General features: G+C 65.2%; 3 protein-coding genes across 3 annotated transcripts; 2 read left to right on the top strand and 1 right to left on the bottom strand.

Annotated features, from left to right (window-relative positions):
- The first annotated feature begins 2,859 nt into the window (after positions 1-2,859).
- On the top strand, positions 2,860-9,228 carry PLK3 (polo like kinase 3). Its single transcript, XM_032192389.1, has 15 exons — positions 2,860-3,078; positions 3,795-3,902; positions 3,983-4,099; positions 4,428-4,557; positions 4,642-4,729; positions 5,176-5,271; positions 5,864-6,059; positions 6,372-6,498; positions 6,844-6,953; positions 7,032-7,149; positions 7,255-7,338; positions 7,479-7,641; positions 7,736-7,865; positions 8,030-8,140; positions 8,430-9,228. The coding sequence occupies exons 1-15, from the start codon at positions 2,899-2,901 to the stop codon at positions 8,622-8,624; spliced, it is 1,953 nt and encodes a 650-aa protein (XP_032048280.1). The 5' UTR covers positions 2,860-2,898; the 3' UTR covers positions 8,625-9,228.
- Positions 9,229-10,029: 801 nt separating this feature from the next.
- On the bottom strand, positions 10,030-10,707 carry TCTEX1D4 (Tctex1 domain containing 4). The gene has a single exon (XM_032191878.1). The coding sequence runs from the start codon at positions 10,705-10,707 to the stop codon at positions 10,030-10,032; it is 678 nt and encodes a 225-aa protein (XP_032047769.1).
- A 728-nt stretch (positions 10,708-11,435) lies between these two features.
- BTBD19 (BTB domain containing 19) lies at positions 11,436-16,409 on the top strand. The gene is given in 10 exon segments (XM_032192376.1): positions 11,436-11,448; positions 11,451-11,507; positions 11,510-11,609; positions 12,585-12,813; positions 12,954-13,007; positions 14,264-14,323; positions 15,526-15,594; positions 15,861-15,992; positions 16,072-16,197; positions 16,275-16,409. Coding segments are annotated over 10 exon segments (975 nt in total).
- Positions 16,410-17,366: the final 957 nt, after the last annotated feature.

Below are 17,366 nucleotides of genomic sequence, written 5' to 3'. Positions count from 1 at the left end.
TGCCCCATTCCCCACTCTCCTAGGGGGAGAGGTCCCAGTCCCCTGCTCCCCACCTGGGGGGGCGATGTGCCCCTCAGCCCCGTTGGGGCGAGGATGTGGGGTGGTTGTGGTGGCAGGATGGGGACCAAAAGGGCCACAACGGGGCAGCTGCCCTCTGCAGCACTATGGGGCCCCTTCTGACTTCCTTCCACCCCACACCCGGCTGGGAAGGAGGATGTGGGGTCGGGCTCAGCACCACAACCTGCAGGGGAAGCAGCGCTGGAGAGGGGAGCTGCGTTTCCACACCCCAAAAGCACGGGCATGGGCTCACGGCAGTGTGCACCCTGCCCTGAGGAGCCGGGTAAACTGAGGCACGGGGCGGGGGAGCGGTGGCTTGGCCATGGGCAGTGCTCAGCACGGTGACCACAGCGGGGTTGGGATCCTCTGGCTGCTCTTCTGCCCAGCCCAGGCTGCCTCCCACACCCCCAAACCCAAGTGCTGCCTTAACCCGAGGGGATCCTTTTATCCTTTTATCTCTCCCTCCAGGCGGCTCTGCCTGGATTTGCAGCTTCCCCTCAGCGCTTCCCCAGCCGGTGCTGCCGCTTCCTCCCCCGGCTCCGTCGCCCTCCCCTCCTCATCATCACCTTTTGCAGGGTGAGAGTGCTGAGCGAGGGGGAAAACCCCACTCCTGATGGGTTCAGGGCTGTCACCTCCTCCTGGGCAGCTCTCCCCTCCCAGGGCCCTTTCTGTGCTCTTCCTGTGCCCTTTCTGTGCTCCTGCTGCCACCGAGCAGCACCAGGGGGGTCACGGGGGGATCAGGCTGGGTCTGGGTTTCATGTAGGACGCAGGTCCCACAGCCTCTCTGGGCTCCTGCGGTGTTTCACCATGCTCGAGGGGAAAAAAAACATTTCCTAACATCTAGGTGGAATTTTCCTCGATGCAACTTGCAGCGGGCGCCTGTCCTCGTTCCGCTGGGCACCTCCCCACAGAGGTGGCTCCGTTCTCCTTGCAGCTCCTTCTCCTTGCTGCTCCCTTCTCCGTGCAGCTCCAGCCCCCTAGGTGCAGGCAGCAGTGGGATCACCCCAGAGCCTCCCCTTCTGCAGGCTCGGCGTGCTGCTGACATTAAACCGCGCTCTCCTCCTCCCTGCCTGAGCAGGGTGCGTGGGCAAACTCCTTTCTGCGATGCTCTGATGCTCTCCTGCATCATGGCAGGGCTGAGCAGCAGGTGGGGGGAGCTGCTCCTGGGCCCCATCCCTCTCGGTGAGGTGCCCCAGCCCTGGAGGGGGGGACGTGGGCACCCACCAGAGCCCAACCCGAGCCAGGAGAGCAGCAGAGCTGCTGGCTCCCGGCAGGAGGCCCCAGGATGAGCCCCCACCGGTTGTCCTGCTGCCCCCAGCACCTCCCTGGGGCCTCCCTGCACCCTTGGGTGCCTCCACCCCCGCGCTGCCTCCAGCAGCTGACTCAGCTCTGCCCGGGGAGCCCCGCGCCGGGGCCTCCGTCGGAAAGGCAGAGGTGCACCGTGACGCCACCCCTGCCCAGGGGAGCCCTGGGGCCCCGGTGGAAACCGGGGCAGCTTTCCCCGAAGGGGGAACCCGGGCGTGCTGCCGGGCAGAGCGTTTGCACACACTTCCTCCGCCGAAGGTTGAAAGCCAAGAGGAAAGTAAACAGAGCCGGATCCTTTCATCTCTCCCTCCGGGCAGGTCTGTTCAGTTCCCATCCCGGGGGATGTGCTGCGAAATGCGGGGCCGGTTGGCCAGGGGTGCTCATGCAAAACCCTCGGGGTGTTCAGGAGCACATCAGGCATCGGTGAGCAGAGCCCCGAGCTTGCCCTGGGGGAGCAGAGGGGAAATTGGCACAGAGCGAGGGACTTGCACACGGTCCTGCTATCCTGAAGGGCACCAGGATCTGCTTTCGGGGGGCTTTTGCAACGCTGCTGATCCCGGAGAGCAGGGTGCCGTGGTTTTCTGGCCTGTCCTGCTGGCCTACATCCATCCATGGCCTATTTTGGGTGACACTGAGACGTTTCTCCCCCACGGCCATTAGAGAGCAGCACCGCGGTGGCACAGCACCCTACAGACACCGCTGTACCCTGCGGACACCCCTGCACATTGGGGCCAGCACGGCCCGACCCAGCAAAGCGTGGCACAAGGGCAGGGACCCAGGGGACAGCGTGGCCGGGCAGCCCACCTGCATCTCCTGTCACCCCCCATGTCCCCAGCGCCCCACCTGGGGTGGGCTGGGACCCCACTGGGGGCTTTGTGGGGGCGCCTGGCTGCCTCCAGGGCGGGTGCATGGGGGACAGGGTCTGCAGCATACGGGTGGGCTTCAAAATCCCCCCTGGATGTGCATGGAGGGGGGGGTCTGCGGGTCTTGGGAGAGACAGAAGGGACTTGAGGAGGGGTCTCTGCGTGCCCCTGGGGGTCTCTGAGCGTCTGGGGGGGGGATCCCTATGCTTGGGGGGGGGGGTTGTGCCTAGAGGGGAGCCTGTGCATGGGGGTCTCAGTGCCTGGGGGGGGCCATATATGTGGTGGGTGTGCATTTACCGCCCCCCCGCGTAGGGGCAGGGCTGTCTCCTTCCCCCAAACCACTGCAGAGAGGTGGCAGCGGCCGGCTGCCCTCACACGGCCCCCTTTTACCCCCTTTTACCCCCTTTTACCCCCCTCCCATCCCCACCCCCTTTATCCGCGCTTCTGCCCCTTTAAGAGCGCGGCGGGGCCGCCCGGCGAGGGGGCGTGGCCCCGCGGGTGACGTCACCGCGCCCATTGATAAAACCGGCGGGATCCCCGGCGCGCCAGCGCCAAGCGTGGGGGGCGGCGGCGGGGCCACGTGCGCGGGGCCGCCGGTGGCGGAGGAGCCGCGGCAGCAGCACCGGGAACCGGGATCGGACCGGGAACCGGGACAGGAACCGGGACAGCCGCCATGGCCATGGAGCACGCCGGCCTTTTTCCCCCGTTCCCCGCCGCCACCGCCGCCTGCCTGCCCGCCCAGCCCGCGCCCTCCCCGCCGCCACCGCCGCCCAACCGGGCAGCCGAGAGCAGCCGGCTCATCACCGACCCGCTCTCCGGTCGCTCCTACTGCAAGGGCCGCCTGCTCGGGAAGGTACCGGGGGATAACGGGGGGGTGGCAGCGGGGTGAACGGGGAGCGCCCTGCTTCTGTGGGGTGAGGTGGGAGCTGGGAGGGGGCTGGGGGCCTTGCTGCTGCCTCCCCCCCCGTCCCTCCGTGCCTCCTCCTCGGGGCCGGGAGCCGTGAATCAGCCGGGCTGGCTCCCGGCCCCGCCGCCTTATCGGAGGCGCGATCGGTTTCGGGGCGCCCCGCGGGGTGTGCGTGGGCCGGAGGCTGCCCCGGTTCCCAGGGGTGCCGGCCCGGCCGCTGGGGCTGCGGCACACGCAACTTTTCCTCCCGCTGCGAGCGCTGTGTAGGAGGAGGCTGCTTGTTCCCAGCCCGGCCCGGGCGGGCTCGGCAGCTGAGTGTGCAGATTGGAGGCTGACATCACGGCAGGAAAAACCTGTCTCCATCCAGCGCTGCCTTTCGGTGGTGGCCTCCGGTCCCCCCTGCTTTGCGCAGGGCTTTCCGGGCGAGCTGGCATCTGGAAAGCTGCCGGAGGAGTCCGGTAGTGGTGGGAGGGAAAAACGCCCGGGAGGCTTTATGAGAACAGGGTGAAGAAAATCCCGGCTTGAGAGCATCGTGGTTCAGATCTCAGTGGGCGACGCAGCAGCCGGCAGCGTGTGACGCTCCCCGGGCTGCGCGGCGAGGAGCTGGCAGGGGCGGAGAGCTGCCTGTCAGCCTCCCCAACCACCTCTTCTCCCCCTCGCAGGGCGGCTTCGCACGATGCTACGAGATGACAGACCTCTCCAGCAACAAAACCTACGCCGTGAAGGTCATTCCTCACAGCCGGGTGGCTAAACCCCACCAGCGGGAGAAGGTAGGTGCTGGGGGAGTCGGGGGGGTGCTGGGGTTCCAGCAGGCACCTTGTGCTCACCCGTGGCCTCGGCGTCCTTTCAGATCACCAACGAGATCGAGCTGCACCGCGACTTGCACCACAAGCACATCGTCAAGTTCTCCCACCACTTTGAGGACGCGGAGAGCATCTACATCTTCCTGGAGCACTGCAGCAGGAAGGTGAGGGCTCCGTGTCCCCGAGCGGAGCAGTGGACGCTTTGTTTGAGGTGCTGGTTTTGCCCAGCACTGGGGACACCGTGGGTTTCAAGTCCTCTATAAGCAGCCTGCCCGTGCTGGCAGCCCGTAGCCCCTGTTGCCACCACCAAAAGCCCAGTGGTTCCCTGGTTGTGCCGAGCAGGGAGCCTGCTGAGCTTCCAGCCACGGCAGGCCAATTGTTTGTGCAACTCCTGGAAGAACGGGCTCTGACCCTGCCTGCCCCTTGCCTAGTCAGCACGGCTGCCTGCCCTCCCTGCCCGCCGTCACCGAGCTGCCTTCTCTCCCTCTGCAGTCGCTGGCCCACATCTGGAAGGCCCGCCATACCCTGCTGGAGCCTGAAGTGCGCTATTACCTCAAACAAATCATCTCCGGCTTGAAATACCTTCACCTCAAGGGCATCCTGCACCGGGACCTCAAGCTGGGTGAGTGTCACGTTTGGGGACGGAGCCACGCGGGGAGCGGCGAGCCGAAGGGACAGGCGGTGACGTGTCACCATCGTCTTGCAGGCAACTTCTTCATCAACGAAAACATGGAGCTGAAAGTGGGGGACTTCGGTCTAGCTGCTTGCCAGGACGCCTCTGAGCAGAAGAAAAAGTGAGTCTGAGCTTCCCTTTCTCTTCTTGTAGCAACTCCTGCCCCAGCTGCAGGCGAGGAGAGGGGGCTGGGGGCTTTGTGGCTCCCCCAGGAGCGTGCCCGCAGCCCTCGGGGAGAACAATGCGCTCGCTATGGCTATTGTGCCCGGCCGGGTGCGCAGGCTGGGACACAAAGGCTCCGTTCCCGGCTGTGTCTAGGACGAGCTCTTCCCGACGGCTCGCTGGGACACAAAGGCTCCGTTCCCGGCTGTGTCTAGGACGAGCTCTTCCCGACGGCTCGCCACGAGCAGCTGCTGCTGCCCCCCAGGAGTTGGGGGGGGGCTCCTTGTGGATGGAGGGAGCCTGTGGGGCTCAAATTAGGGGAGGGGAATCAGCTGCAGGGTGAATTATGGGCGGGGAGAGGTGGGGGATGCAAAGCAGGCTCTGAGCTGGCCGTCTGCCCCGCAGGACGATTTGTGGGACCCCCAACTACCTGGCCCCCGAAGTGCTGCTGCGGCAGGGCCATGGCCCGGAGTCAGACGTGTGGTCACTGGGCTGTGTCATGTAAGTGCACGGGGTGGGGTGAGGGCTGTGGGGAGCCCCGTGGGGGCGTCCTGTTGTGCTTTGTGTCCCTGGTATGCTGAAGGGTAGGGGAGAGGGGCTGTGAGTGGATGAATCCTGCTCAGAGGTGCCCCCGGGCACCCCGGGGTGCTGCGAGCAGCAGGCCCTGGTGTCACACCGAGCTCTGCTTCAAAGCTCAGCCACCCCACCAGCGAGATAAACAATGGAAAATATCAGTGGCTGGCGGCTTGTTTGCACGGGGAGCGATCGCTGCGCTGCCTCGGTGACTCGAGCCCTTGCCGGTCGCTGCCGCAAGCTTCCTGCTGTGGTTTTCTGCTGTGGGGCAGGGCCGTGGGGCAGGGCCGTGGGGCCGCTGCCTCCTGCCAGCCCCGTCCCGGTCCCCGGGGCTCTTTGCCTGCTGCTGTCGGCAGTCGCGAGGAGGAAGCGTGGCCGGATGTGTGCGCAGCCTGGCGGGCTGGAAGCGGTGCTCCCGGCCAGGTGTGGCCGGCCCAACGCCACCAGCTTCCTCGCTCCAAGTGCTGCTGAGTCACAGACCCGGCGGGGATGTGACCGTGGCACGTGCCTCGCCTCCCAGGTACACCCTGCTGTGTGGGAACCCTCCCTTCGAGACCTCGGACCTCAAGGAGACCTACAGGTGCATCAAGCAGGTGGAGTACACCCTGCCCGCCTTCCTCTCCCTGCCTGCCAAGCACCTCATCGCCGGCATCCTCAGGCGCAACCCCCAGGACCGCCTCACGCTCGAGGAGATCTTGGACCATGAGTTCTTCAAGGTGAGCGGGCTGGAGTCCTGCCTTCACCCTCAGCAGGGTGGGATGAGGCTTTTGGGGTCACGCAGGGTGCTGTCCTTGCCTGTGGAGGGACCGAGGGATCTGGTGTGCTCCCTGCTGCCCTGACCCCACAGCAGGGGCTGCTTCCCGTGCCGCTGATCCCCAAATACCCAAATGCCAGGCCCGGAGCCAAGGGCTGACGGAAACGCAAGCTGGCTGTCAGGAGGGCTGCGAGTGACTGCGGTCAGCCCGGGGCAGCTCTGCATGAAGCACGTGGGCGGTGGAAACCAAACCTCTGCCTTCACCCCTGCGCAGGGCTACACGCCGGAGAAGCTCCCTCCCAGCAGCTGCGTGATGGCTCCGGAGCTCAGCCCCCCCAACCCAGCAAAAAGTCTCTTTGCTAAAGTCACCAAGACGCTCTTTGGGAAGAAGAAACCCAAGGGTGAGTCCATGTGCTTGCACGGGAACCTCCCGGTGATCCTTTCTCTGGGGAGAAGTGGGTTCTGGAGAGCACTGCTGGGGGGTCCCCTGCTTGGGGACAGCGCTTGCTGCCTTGTCCCCTTGTCCCTGCCCTTCCGCTGCTGGTGGCAGGCATGGGCGTGCGCCTGGGGAGCGGATGCTGCCCCGTAACCCATGGGGACAGTTCCTCCTGGAAACCCTCTGCTGCTGCCTGAGAACTGGGAAGTGAAAGCGGGAGGCAGCCGCTTGCCACCCTGAGCTGAGCTTGCTGAGGGGGGGTGGCCCCTGTGTCCCCGTCCCCTGTGCTCACGGCTCCCTGCCTCCCCAGCCAAAAAGGGCCCTTCAGAGGACAAGGATGACATCTCCAAGCTGGTAACCGGGCTGATGAAGACCTCGATCTGCCGGCAGATAAGCTACAAGACGGTGGAAGGGAACGAGGTGAGAGCAGCCCCGAGTCCGTGCGCACCCCTCCTGGGGACAGCACGCGGGACGGTGCTGACATCGTGTCCCCCCCAGGCCACCCCCGGGTCCTGCCGCAGCACCGGCTCCAGCCCCGTGGAGACGCTGGTGGAGGAGACCTCTCACAAATCCGTGTCCCCGTCCATCCGGGGGACGATGGCCAGCAGCTGTGAAGGTGAGCAACGCCTGTCCTGGCCACCCCACCTGCCCCGAGCTTCCTGCCCTGCCCCGGCTGATAGCGGGGCCGGCTGACTCAGGGCCTGTCATCTTCCCTCCGCAGCCTTTGAAGACTGCATCACCGCCTCTGCCATCATCGAGTCGGCCGTCCGGCTCCTGCGGACCTGCCTCTCCTGCATGCCCCCAGGTAAACCAGCCGGGAGAGGGCGTAGAGGCACGGGTGCCGCTTTGGGGACCCCAAATGGAACCCCAAATACCGCCCGACCCCGCAGCGGGGAGCTGAGCGGGGGGTGCCTGCTCTGCTCACCCCTTTCCCTTCCCCACCAGCGAACAGAAACCCGGCTTCCCTGGCCCGGCACGAGCAGTTTGTCTGGGTGAGCAAGTGGGTGGACTACTCCAACAAGTACGGCTTTGGCTACCAGCTCTCCAACCGCAGCATCGGGGTGCTCTTCAACAACGGCACGCACATGGCGCTCTCCCCCAACCACAAGTGAGCGCCGGGGAAGGGGCTGCAGTCCTTGGGGTGGGAAAAGGGGCGAGGGGAGGCCGTGCAGGGGGTGGCTAACACTGTGCCCCCCCGCCAGGACGGTGCATTACAACCAGACCAACAGCAAGCACTTCGCCTTCCCCGTGTCCGCCGTCCCCGAGCAGCTGCAGGGGCAGATGAGCGTGCTGCGCTACTTCGCGTCCTACATGGAGCAGCACCTGATGAAGGTAGGTGCTGGGACAACATTTGGGCTGTGGTTTGGCCGTGTCACCTGGGTGGCACTCCCTGGTCGCAGGCTGTGGCTGGGTGGAGCCCCTGGGGCTGTGTCCTGCTGGCAGGGCAATACCCACGGGTATGGGACTGGGGGCTTACGCGGTTCTTTCTCCCCAAGGGAGGTGACTTGCCGAGCATAGATGACCTTGGGCAGCCAGCCCTGCTCCTCCTGCAGTGGGTGAAGACGGACCAGGCCTTGCTGATGCTCTTCAGCAGCGGCACCCTGCAGGTATGTATAGGGTGCTGTGGGGGTGCCACTTTGGGGAAGCCACCGTGGGACTCGTGGCGGGCAAGGACTAACCCGGGCCACGACCCAAATGCAAAGGCCAGCTGTGGGTGCAGGGAGCTGCTCTGGTGCCCCAGCTGCTGGTGGCAGGCACCTCGGATCGGTGTGTTCCTGCCGTGGGGCTGTTCCCAGGCAGGTTGGGGAGGAGGAACGGGTTGAGGCAGGAAGCCTGGCTCCATCCCCGCTGCTGCTGCGCTGCGGGAGGCCAAGCCAAGCCCCACCTGTCTCCTAGGTGAACTTCTACAATGACCACACCAAGGTGATCATCAGCAAGCCTGACCACTCCTGCCTTGTCACCTACATCAACCGGGAGCGCAACTCCTACACCTACAAGCTGGGCAGCATCCAGGAGCTGGGCTGCTCGCCGGAGCTCCAGCAGCGCCTCCGATACATCCTCAAGCTCCTCCAGGAGCGGGCCGATGCCTAGCGCGGTGCTTTGGAGAGACCTTCTCTGGACGTAGAGGTCTCCTCCTGCCTTCCCGTGGGACGGGGGGCGCGTTGTGGTGCTCAGCTGGACTCCGGACCTCAGCGGCCACCCGCTGAACACACGTGGCTGTGATCACGGCAGCAGGTCTGCACACCCGTGCTGCTCCCTGGCTGTGGGCAATCGCTGCCTTTTCCCCCCTCTGCATGGCCGTGAGCTCGAGGCTTGGTGCTGTGGGGTGGAGAAGACCCCCCCCCAGGGGACGGACAGGGGTGTGGGGCGCTGTGTGGGGTGGCTTGTGCCTCTCCATGTCTGCTACACTAAGGGGGGGCTGAGCTGGACCCCAGCTGCTCCCGAATTGGGACTTGTCTGGTACAACTTGAGGTTTGGTAGAGGGCAGGGGAAAGGGATCCGTGGGCTTTTGCCTGGAAAAGCCCCTGTGTGGCTGTGACCTAGGGCAGGTTTCTTGTTTCGCGGCAGTCTCTGCCAGGTTGGGACTATTTATGCATCTTATTTATATGGAATTATTTATTTTCTCTCGGTCTGTCCATGTGCAGCTCCCCTGTCCCTGACTTACCTCAATAAAACTTTATTTGTGTAAGGGCAAGCTGTCTCTGCTGTGCTTGGAGCTGGGGCTGGGGTCACAAAGTGGGGCAGGGCAATCCCCATCTTCACCCCTGCTCTGGGGCTGCTCTTGGTGATGTTTGGGGTCAGGAGATAAGGAGAGGGGGGGCTGGTGGGGGACCTGAGTGCCTTATGCAGACCCTAAGACCCTGAGGACCAGAGCCAGGATGGGTTTACCTCTTGTGCCCCTGGGGCTGGCAGGAGGAGCAGGATTTGCATCCTGCTGATAGCTGCAGAGCCCTGGAGCTGCCTCAGCCTCTCCTCTCTCGTACCAACCCCATCCCCTGCTGTCAGCCCCACCTGCTCCAAGGCTTGTGCTGGGGGAACTGGGGGCTGTGGCTCCTGCCCCAGGGACAGGGCTGTGGGGTGCCCTGCACTGCCTGGTGTCACGGGATGTGAGCTGGGCACGGAGCCAGCCACGAGGAGGGACTTAATGGGCTTCATCCTGCTCTGCAGGCTCGCTTGGAACAAGATCCCTCACCTCCTGCCCTGCCTGGGAGCAGCCTGGGCTGTGGGAAAGGGGCTGGACTGCTCCGTGTCCTCCAGGGTATGGCCCTCGACTGCTGCCTGCTCCTGGCCTTGGGGGAAATGCAGCTTTTTGGGTTGGATTTCCTGCAGCTTGGGACTTCTTGCAAGCCACTAAAGTATGTGCATCAACCAGGGGCACCGTTGGCCATCCCCTTGGCTCCCCACGTGCACCACAGCTCATCCACCCAGGGCTGGTGCAAATCCTTTTATTTCCACCTGCTCTCCCCCTGCCAGACTGTCTGAAGGGAGGCAGCCCCTACTCAAAATAGACCCCGTGCACTGTGGCCACAGCAAAGAGGGAAGCATTGGAGAAGGTGGCCGAGGCGAAGCTGTCACTTTGGGGGTCCCAGAGCGCCCGGCTGGCCACCAGCAGGCTCTGCTGGCCGTGCTGGCCCAGCAGCACGTGGCACACCAGTTTGTAGCGGGGCGGCACCACCTCCTTCACCCAGCCCCGCAGCAGCTCGGCCAGGCTGTGCACCAGCGGGGCGCCGCCCTGGGGGCTGTAGGACGTGCCCCCCAGGGCCCCCGCCAGGACCCTCTCCAGCACCCGCTGCACCCGCCCCACGTTGAACCCGCAGCCTTCGTCCGGCCCCATCCTGTAGGTGTTTTCCAGGCGGATCTCGGGGATGGGCTGGAAAAGGGGGAGCCCCGAGAAGCTCACGCGGCTGTGGAGCATCCAGGGGCCGATGGAGGGGCGCTTGCCCCCCGGGGCTGCCCCCAGCGAGCTGCGGCGGCTGGCCAGGGGTGCTGGGAGGGTGCTGAGGACGGAGCTGCGGCGGGACAGCAGCTGTGGTGCTCTGCCCTCCTCCGTGCTCCGTGCTGGGGCTGTGGGATTGGAGCCTCGGCGGGTGGTCCGGGGCTGAGGGGCTTCGGTGCCATCCACGGCCATCACCTGGGTGGACGGGGCCAGCTCTGGGGCTGGCTGCTCGGCCATATGGGCAGGCTGGAGGGGAGAGGTGGCTCTGAGCACTGCTGTGGGACCCCAATCCAGCTGGGGCTGACCCGTTGCACCTACACACGTGCCATATCCCTGCACCCCATCCCACCCGTGCCCCCAGCCCCGCTCCCTGCGTGACCCAGCTCCAGCCACCGTGCCCGTGGCTGCCCAGCACCGACCTCTTCCCCTCGGTCCCCTGGGTCCAAGCTCGGGGAGCTCCTGGAGCGTGAAGTGTTGCTACGTGACACTGCACCTCCCCATCCACGGCTGCGTAACTCCTTGCTTCCTGGTCCCTGCACAGCCCCGTTGTCCTCTTTTGCCCCCAGTTCCCTGAGAGCCGTGCCAGCTGCAGCCTGGGCCGCAGCCAGCTTGGGGACAGCAGCTCTGGGCATGTCCTCTATGTCCTCAGCATCTCCTGGCAGCCCCAAAAACGCTTTGTGGGTGTCAAAAGTGAAGGAAAAGCTTGCACCCCCCAAAAAAAAAAAAAAAAAAAAAAATCACATCCTTTGGGTACCTATCCCCCTGCGATGCCTTTCCCTATGGGATGGTGAGCACCCACAGAGCACAGCCTGGTGCTGGGGAGCTGAGCCCCACAATGTGCCGGGGGTCCCTGCTGCTGTGATGCCCCAAATCGGGGCAGGTCTGGCCAGGACCCCCACCCCGAGCAGGGTTTTCTCCTCGCCACCGGAGCCCAGCCCAGCTGGTACATCCCGGCCGCCCCATCAATGCGCCTTTGTCTGGCCGTGCTGCGATCTATTTGGGGAAAGTGGGGCCGGCCTTTGTGTTCCTATCTGCCGCTGAGGTATTTATAGCCTGCTGCCGGCTCGCGCTGCCAAGCACGCTGGCAGCTGGACCCCGCTCCCTTGGGTGCTGGCGAGGAAAGCTGGGCCCCTTCGGGGGCACCCCACCGCGTCCCTCACCCCCGGGACTTAGCAGGAAGGGGAATGAGCACCCCCCTCACGTCACTTCTGGGTTTGGGCAAGGCAGGGAGTGCTTTCACCCCGCTGCTATCCTAAAACCCAAAGGACGCAGGGCTGAGGGTGGCCTCCCCCTCTCACCACCTCTTGTTCCCCCTTTGCTCATCCCGTGTTCCCCCTAAACCACGCTCCCTCCTGCCAGCTTTCCCTGGCGATGGGCTGTGCTGTGGCGGCCTCCTCCCCGTGCCGGCCAGCCTCCCTCCGTCCCTCCGTCCCTCCCTCCTTCCCTCCTTCCCTCCCTCGCCGCCTTCCTCCTCCGCCTGCCCCCATGGCCCGCTCCTGCTCGGCGCGGCTGCAGGGCGAGGCGGCCGCCTTCACCGCCGCCCTGCGCACCCTGGTCAACAACCCCCAGTTCAGGTGAGGGGCCGCCGCCTCCCCACACCCTCCCTGCCCGCCAGGCCGAGCTCCTCGTGGCCCTCAGCCCCTCTCTTTGGGCTCCAGGGGCCTAAATCTGCGATCTGGCAGCCCTTCTCCCACATCTTTTGCCCTGCGAGCTCCATCCCACAGCCCACGATGTGCACCCCGCAGCCTCCATCCTGCCCCCTGCGCCTCATGTTCCGCACCCCGCATCCTACAGCCTTCAGCCTCAACCTCATTCCCCTTTTCTTGCCCCACTGACCACGGCCACGGAGCCATTTATTCAGTTATGTATGTATAACTTTGCTGTTAACATTGCAGAGATCCCTGCTTTCACCCCACACACCCTTCTGGTCCCCACAAGCGCTGGGCCGTGCCTTAGTGCACCCCTCCTAAATCATCACCCCGCTGGGATGGGGGCTCCTGCTCATCACCCTCACCCTTTCCCTTGGACCAGGGGGCTGTGATGGGGCTGGGGGGGCCACCCTGAGCCCTGTCCCAGCCCCTGGGGGTCCCACTTTGGTCCCCTCTCCTCGGCAGCGACGTGACCTTCGTGGTGGGCCGGGAGCAGCAGCGGGTGTTCGCGCACCGCTGCGTGCTGGCGTGCCGCTGCCAGGCTTTTCGGGGGATGCTGGGGGGCTGTGGTGAGGACCCCCCCGGCAGCGTCCCCCCCCCGGGCCCCTTCGTGCTGGGCAACGTGCAGCCCGACGTCTTCCTGGCCGTCATCGAGTTCCTCTACACCAACAGCGTCAGCCTCAACAGCCACATTGTGAGTGGGGAAGGGGGCGGAAGGATTTGGGGTGGGTTGATTTTTTTTTTTTGGGGTGGTGCTGCATGGAGAAAGGGACAGGGTTTGGGCTCGATGGGCCTCGTGGGTGCCTTCCAGCTCGGGATTTTCTGTTTCTGTAGGCTCTGGAGGTGCTGACCTCATCGGTGGAGTACGGCCTGCAGGACCTGTGCAAGGTATGGCCCTGCTGCACCCGGGGTGGCGTGTCCCCCCCGTGCCCCTATGCTGGGGGGCACCCAAGGATGACCCTAAGGATGACCCAAGGTGGCCCTGAGGATGGCACCACCCATGTGCACAGGCTCAGCCCTGTTCCCTGACCCCAGAGGTGTCCCTAGGGGAATTGGTCCCCACCGGGTTCAGCAGCAGCCCCCATGGGGGTTCAGGTGGGAGCCCCCCACCCCCGGAGCTGGGGAATCCCTGCGGCATGTCCCCTGCACAAAGGGCAGCAGGAAAGCCCCAACGCCATCCCCCACGGTGCCTCCGGCCATGTCAGGAGGCTGCTGTCGGGAAATCCCCGGTCTGGGGAGCAGGGAGCGAAAGGGAGAGGTGGGAACACGCCACCAGGACGGACAGACAGACGGACAGACAGACAGTGGGCCAGGGTGAGGAAGAGGAGGGAGCTGAAGCGTCCCCGTGGGGACACGTCACCAGACCCATTCCCGAGTTACGGCCGGGCACGTGGTGTGACCCAGCACTTCCCCTCCCTCCACACCGCACCGTGCCACGAACCGAGCTGCCCCGTGTCCCTTGGGGGGAGCTGTAATGACTTGGGGGGGGGGGTCAAGTGACCAAGTGGCAGCCGGGGAAGCCCATGGTTCTGTCCCCAGCTGCAGGGTGACTTCATCTCCCTGTCCCCGCCGGTGACTCAGGGCCCTTCTGCTCCAGCTGGCGGCTCCTCCCCGCACATCACGTCATTTCGGGTTTCCCAGGGACCCTGACCCTGGCTCAGCCCCCGCGTTCCTCCCCCCAACACCACGGCTCGGGTCCCCTTTGTGTGGGAGGCAGCTGGGGTGGGCAGCGGGGAGCCCGTCTGGCTGCATCCCACCTGCTTTTGGGGCTGCAGCCCATTTTTTTGTCCTCTCCGAGCAGGCGCGGGCAGAGCTGGGGTCACCCGGCAGCTGCTGCTGTCACCAGGGCTGTGACCATGGCTAAGTGACCTGCCCCGGGCTGTGAGCTTGGTGGCGTTTGGTCACCCCAGGCTCGCTCCCCAGCTGAATCACTGCCTGCACGCCGTGCTGCAAGCCCTCATCCCCCAGCCCAGCCCTGCCTTACGAAACGCTGCAGGGCTGGAGGCACCTCCGCCCCATATCCCTTGTCCCATGTCCCTTTGTCCCTTTGTCCCATGTCCTGGGGGCTCAGGGGGTGCTGAGCATCACGGAGGGGGGTGCTGGGTCCCCGCTGCGCCCTCCCACCCTCTCCTTTCTGCTTCCAGCTCTGCGTGGAGTTCATCAAGGACACGCTGAGCGTGGAGCAGGTCTGCGAGGCGCTGCAGGTGAGCGGTCTGGGGCACCTGGTGTAGGGGGAGGACGGTGCCTGGGTCCCTCCTGTGGGCAACGGGGCACATTTGGGGGCGGGGGGGGGGACACCAGTCTGGGGAAAACCCAGTGACAGCTTCCCAAGCAGCGTCACGGAGGGTAAAAATAACCTTGTCTATTTTGGGGCATGAGCTGGCCTGGCCCCTCTGCCCTTTGCTGCATGCTGGGGCTGGGTTTCCCTCCCCTGCCAGCCCAGCAGCCCTCCTGTCCCCTGGGGATGTCCCTTTGGGGCTGCAAGGGCCACCAAGGCCATCAGAGCAAGGCAGGGCATTGTCCCCAGGACATCATCCCCGACACAGGGCCAGCCAGAGCTCCCCAGTGCAGGGATATTGCCACCGTTGAAACTGGGAGGCACTGGGTTTTTGGAAATCCGCAAGGTTTTCGGGGCCAGTTCCCAAAACCCTGCTGAGATATGGAGAAATGCTCCCAGGACCGGCCCCACGCTCGTGATCCTGCAGATCCCTGCCACCTCCCGAGGCCCGAAGCGATGCCCCTGGGGCGAGACGCTGGCCCTGGCGTGCAGAAGCTCTCGGCGCACGTGGTACCTGACCACCGTGGCGTAAACAGAGCTAAAACGGGCTCGGAGGAAACAAACAGAAAACCCCAAAACCCCAGAACAAAACAAACCTGAAGAAAACAACACGCTCTGCCCACCCCCAGCTTGCGTCAGCGCTGGTCCCAACTGCAGCAGCGGGGCTGGCGATGCTGCACAGCACCCCAAATACCCCCCACATGTGGGCAGACACCACGGGGGGGGAGCAAGGACGTGTCCTGGTGCCCCGAGAAGGGCACAGCAGCGGGCAGAGCCAGCCCAGGGACGAGCATTGTTCCTGGACGAGGAGACGAGCACCCCAAATTCCTGCTGCGGTGGGGAATAGAGATATGGGGAAGGCTCTGGGGTGGCACCAGGGCGTTGGTGCACATTGGGGTGCTCTGTACCAACCCTGTGCCCCAGTGGGGAAAGCTGGGGACAGGCAGCCCCATATCCACATCCCCACGTGGTGGCACCCATGCATGGGGTTGCTTCCCTTACCTGTGTGCCTGAGAACACCTCAGGGCTGGTGGCATACGAGGACTCTCTGTAGGGTGTTTTTTTTTGGGGGGGGGGTGTCTCCTTCCTGCCCTGGGCCCCCTTGCAGGTGCCCGTGTTGTCCCACAGGCTGCGGTGACCTACGGGCAGGCGGACCTCCAGCAGCACTGCCTGGCCTTCATCGAGAGCTGCACCGCGGTACGGCCACGGGGGGACCCGAAATGGGGGCACCACAGGGCATGGGGAGCAAACGGGGACACGGCACGGGGGAGCAGGGCCGTGAGGATGGGGCGGCTGGGGGAAAAAAGCGACCAAATGGTGTTTGGGGGGGGGATGCTGAGAGACGAATAGGGGATGGTGGAAGGGATTGGGGTGCTGGGGTGCGGGATGGTGTGAAGGAGGGGGACGGGGTGGGTGCTGGTGCCAGAATGATCTTGGTGCTGGTGCCAGAAGTGTTCTTGCAGGCGGTGGTGAGGACGCGGGGCTTCCACGAGCTGTCTGACACGGTGCTGGCGCGGGTGCTGCGCAGCGACCGGCTGGCCGTGGACGAGCTGGACCTGGTGCAAGCCGTGCGGGAGTGGGCGCACGTCAGCTCGGTGAGTGCAGCACAGCGGGGCCGAGGGGGTTCCCAAAACACCCCCCCCGGTGCCCGATGCATTGCTGGCTGTCCTACAGGCCGTCCTGGGGCGCCCGGTGCCCGAGGTGGCCGCCCTGCCTGTGCGGGAGCTGCGCCTGCCCCTGCTGGCACCCAGCGAGCTGGCGACGCTGGAGAGCCACAACCAGCGGGACCTGCTCATCCCGGTGAGCTGCTTGGATTTTGGGGGGCTGGATTTGGGATTTGGGGGGAAGTTGGGGCCACACTCATGTCCCCATCCCAGGTGGAGAGCATCGCAGCAGCCTGGAGGTCCCACGCACTGCGGCGTGGCAGCGGGGTGCCCCCCCAGCTCTGCCGGCCCCGGCGCGGCACGCGGCCCCGCGACCACCACCGGCACCTGGACCCGCACGCCAAGTAGGGGCTGTGCCCCCCCCAGCCCCACCGGGGGGCTCGGGGAGAGGCTGTGCCCCCCCCAGCTGGGTGCTCTGCGATGGGGCAGGCTGTGGGGTGCGGGGCTGGGCGCTGCTGGAGCGGCAATAAAGGGCTTTTTTCCCCACTTCACAGCTTTGGGATCGGGGCGGATATAGGGTCACCCCAAGGTGGGGGCCGTGGTGCAGCTTCAAAAAGCAATGTGGGCTCTGTGGGGCTGAAGCTGGGTTATGGGGTGGGCGTACGGATGCTGGAGCACCCACACAGGGTGTGTGGTGACCCCAAGGGCTGCAGGGTGACCCTTTATTATCCCAGCCACCCTGCCAGGTCCCATCCTTCCCGGGGCCGTGCTGCCCTCCCCCGGCAGTGGGGCTGCGCTGCAGCAGCAGGCGAGCAATGGCACCAGGACCAAACCCCCCTTGTGGTGTTCAGGATGCCAGGAATCCCCTGGGCTGCAAAATTCCCCCCCCCCAAATGCTGTTGCACCCCCCACCCCTTTGCCCCAATCCCCTCCCCTCCAGCTGCGCCCCCCCCCCAGGAGAGAGGGTCAGACCCGGCGGGTAATTTATATATAATATATATATTTACTCTTTAAAAATAAACCTTCAGTTCCCCACTACCGCCTGTACAAACTACAAAAATAAACCTTTGCTCTCTTTGATATAAATAACTTAGATGGCATTGGGGGGGGGGATAAGGGGAATGGGGAGGGGGCTGGGCTGCCCGCCGTGCCCACGCCTGGCACGGGGACGGGGACCCCGGGGCCACCCCAGCTCAGCGGCAGTGTCCGGGGGGGGCCAGGGCGGTGGGCACGGCGAACACCGCTGGAGTTAAAGTGCTGGGTGACGGCGCGGACGGTGCCCGGGATGGGGACAAGGACGGGATTTTTTTTTTGGGGGGGGGGTTGGCAGGAAGGGGTGGCCCCGTTTTGCATGGGAACGGGGCG

This window comes from Aythya fuligula, chromosome 8, assembly GCF_009819795.1.
Source record: "Aythya fuligula isolate bAytFul2 chromosome 8, bAytFul2.pri, whole genome shotgun sequence".
Classification (NCBI taxonomy): domain Eukaryota; kingdom Metazoa; phylum Chordata; class Aves; order Anseriformes; family Anatidae; genus Aythya; species Aythya fuligula.
The sequence above is the reverse complement of the archived record's forward strand: the minus strand, read 5'-3'. Positions and strand labels throughout refer to the sequence as shown.

What these genes read in the sequence shown, in the direction of transcription:
- TCTEX1D4 (XM_032191878.1), bottom strand. Translation starts at nt 10,707, where the DNA reads ATGGCCGAGCAGCCAGCCCCAGAGCTGGCCCCGTCCACCCAGGTGATG.
- PLK3 (XM_032192389.1), top strand. Translation starts at nt 2,899, where the DNA reads ATGGCCATGGAGCACGCCGGCCTTTTTCCCCCGTTCCCCGCCGCCACC. An exon ending in TGGGAAGAAGAAACCCAAGG is followed by an intron (nt 6,499 to 6,843) that starts GTGAGTCCATGT and finishes CTGCCTCCCCAG; the next exon opens with CCAAAAAGGGCCCTTCAGAG. An exon ending in CCTCTCCTGCATGCCCCCAG is followed by an intron (nt 7,339 to 7,478) that starts GTAAACCAGCCG and finishes CTTCCCCACCAG; the next exon opens with CGAACAGAAACCCGGCTTCC.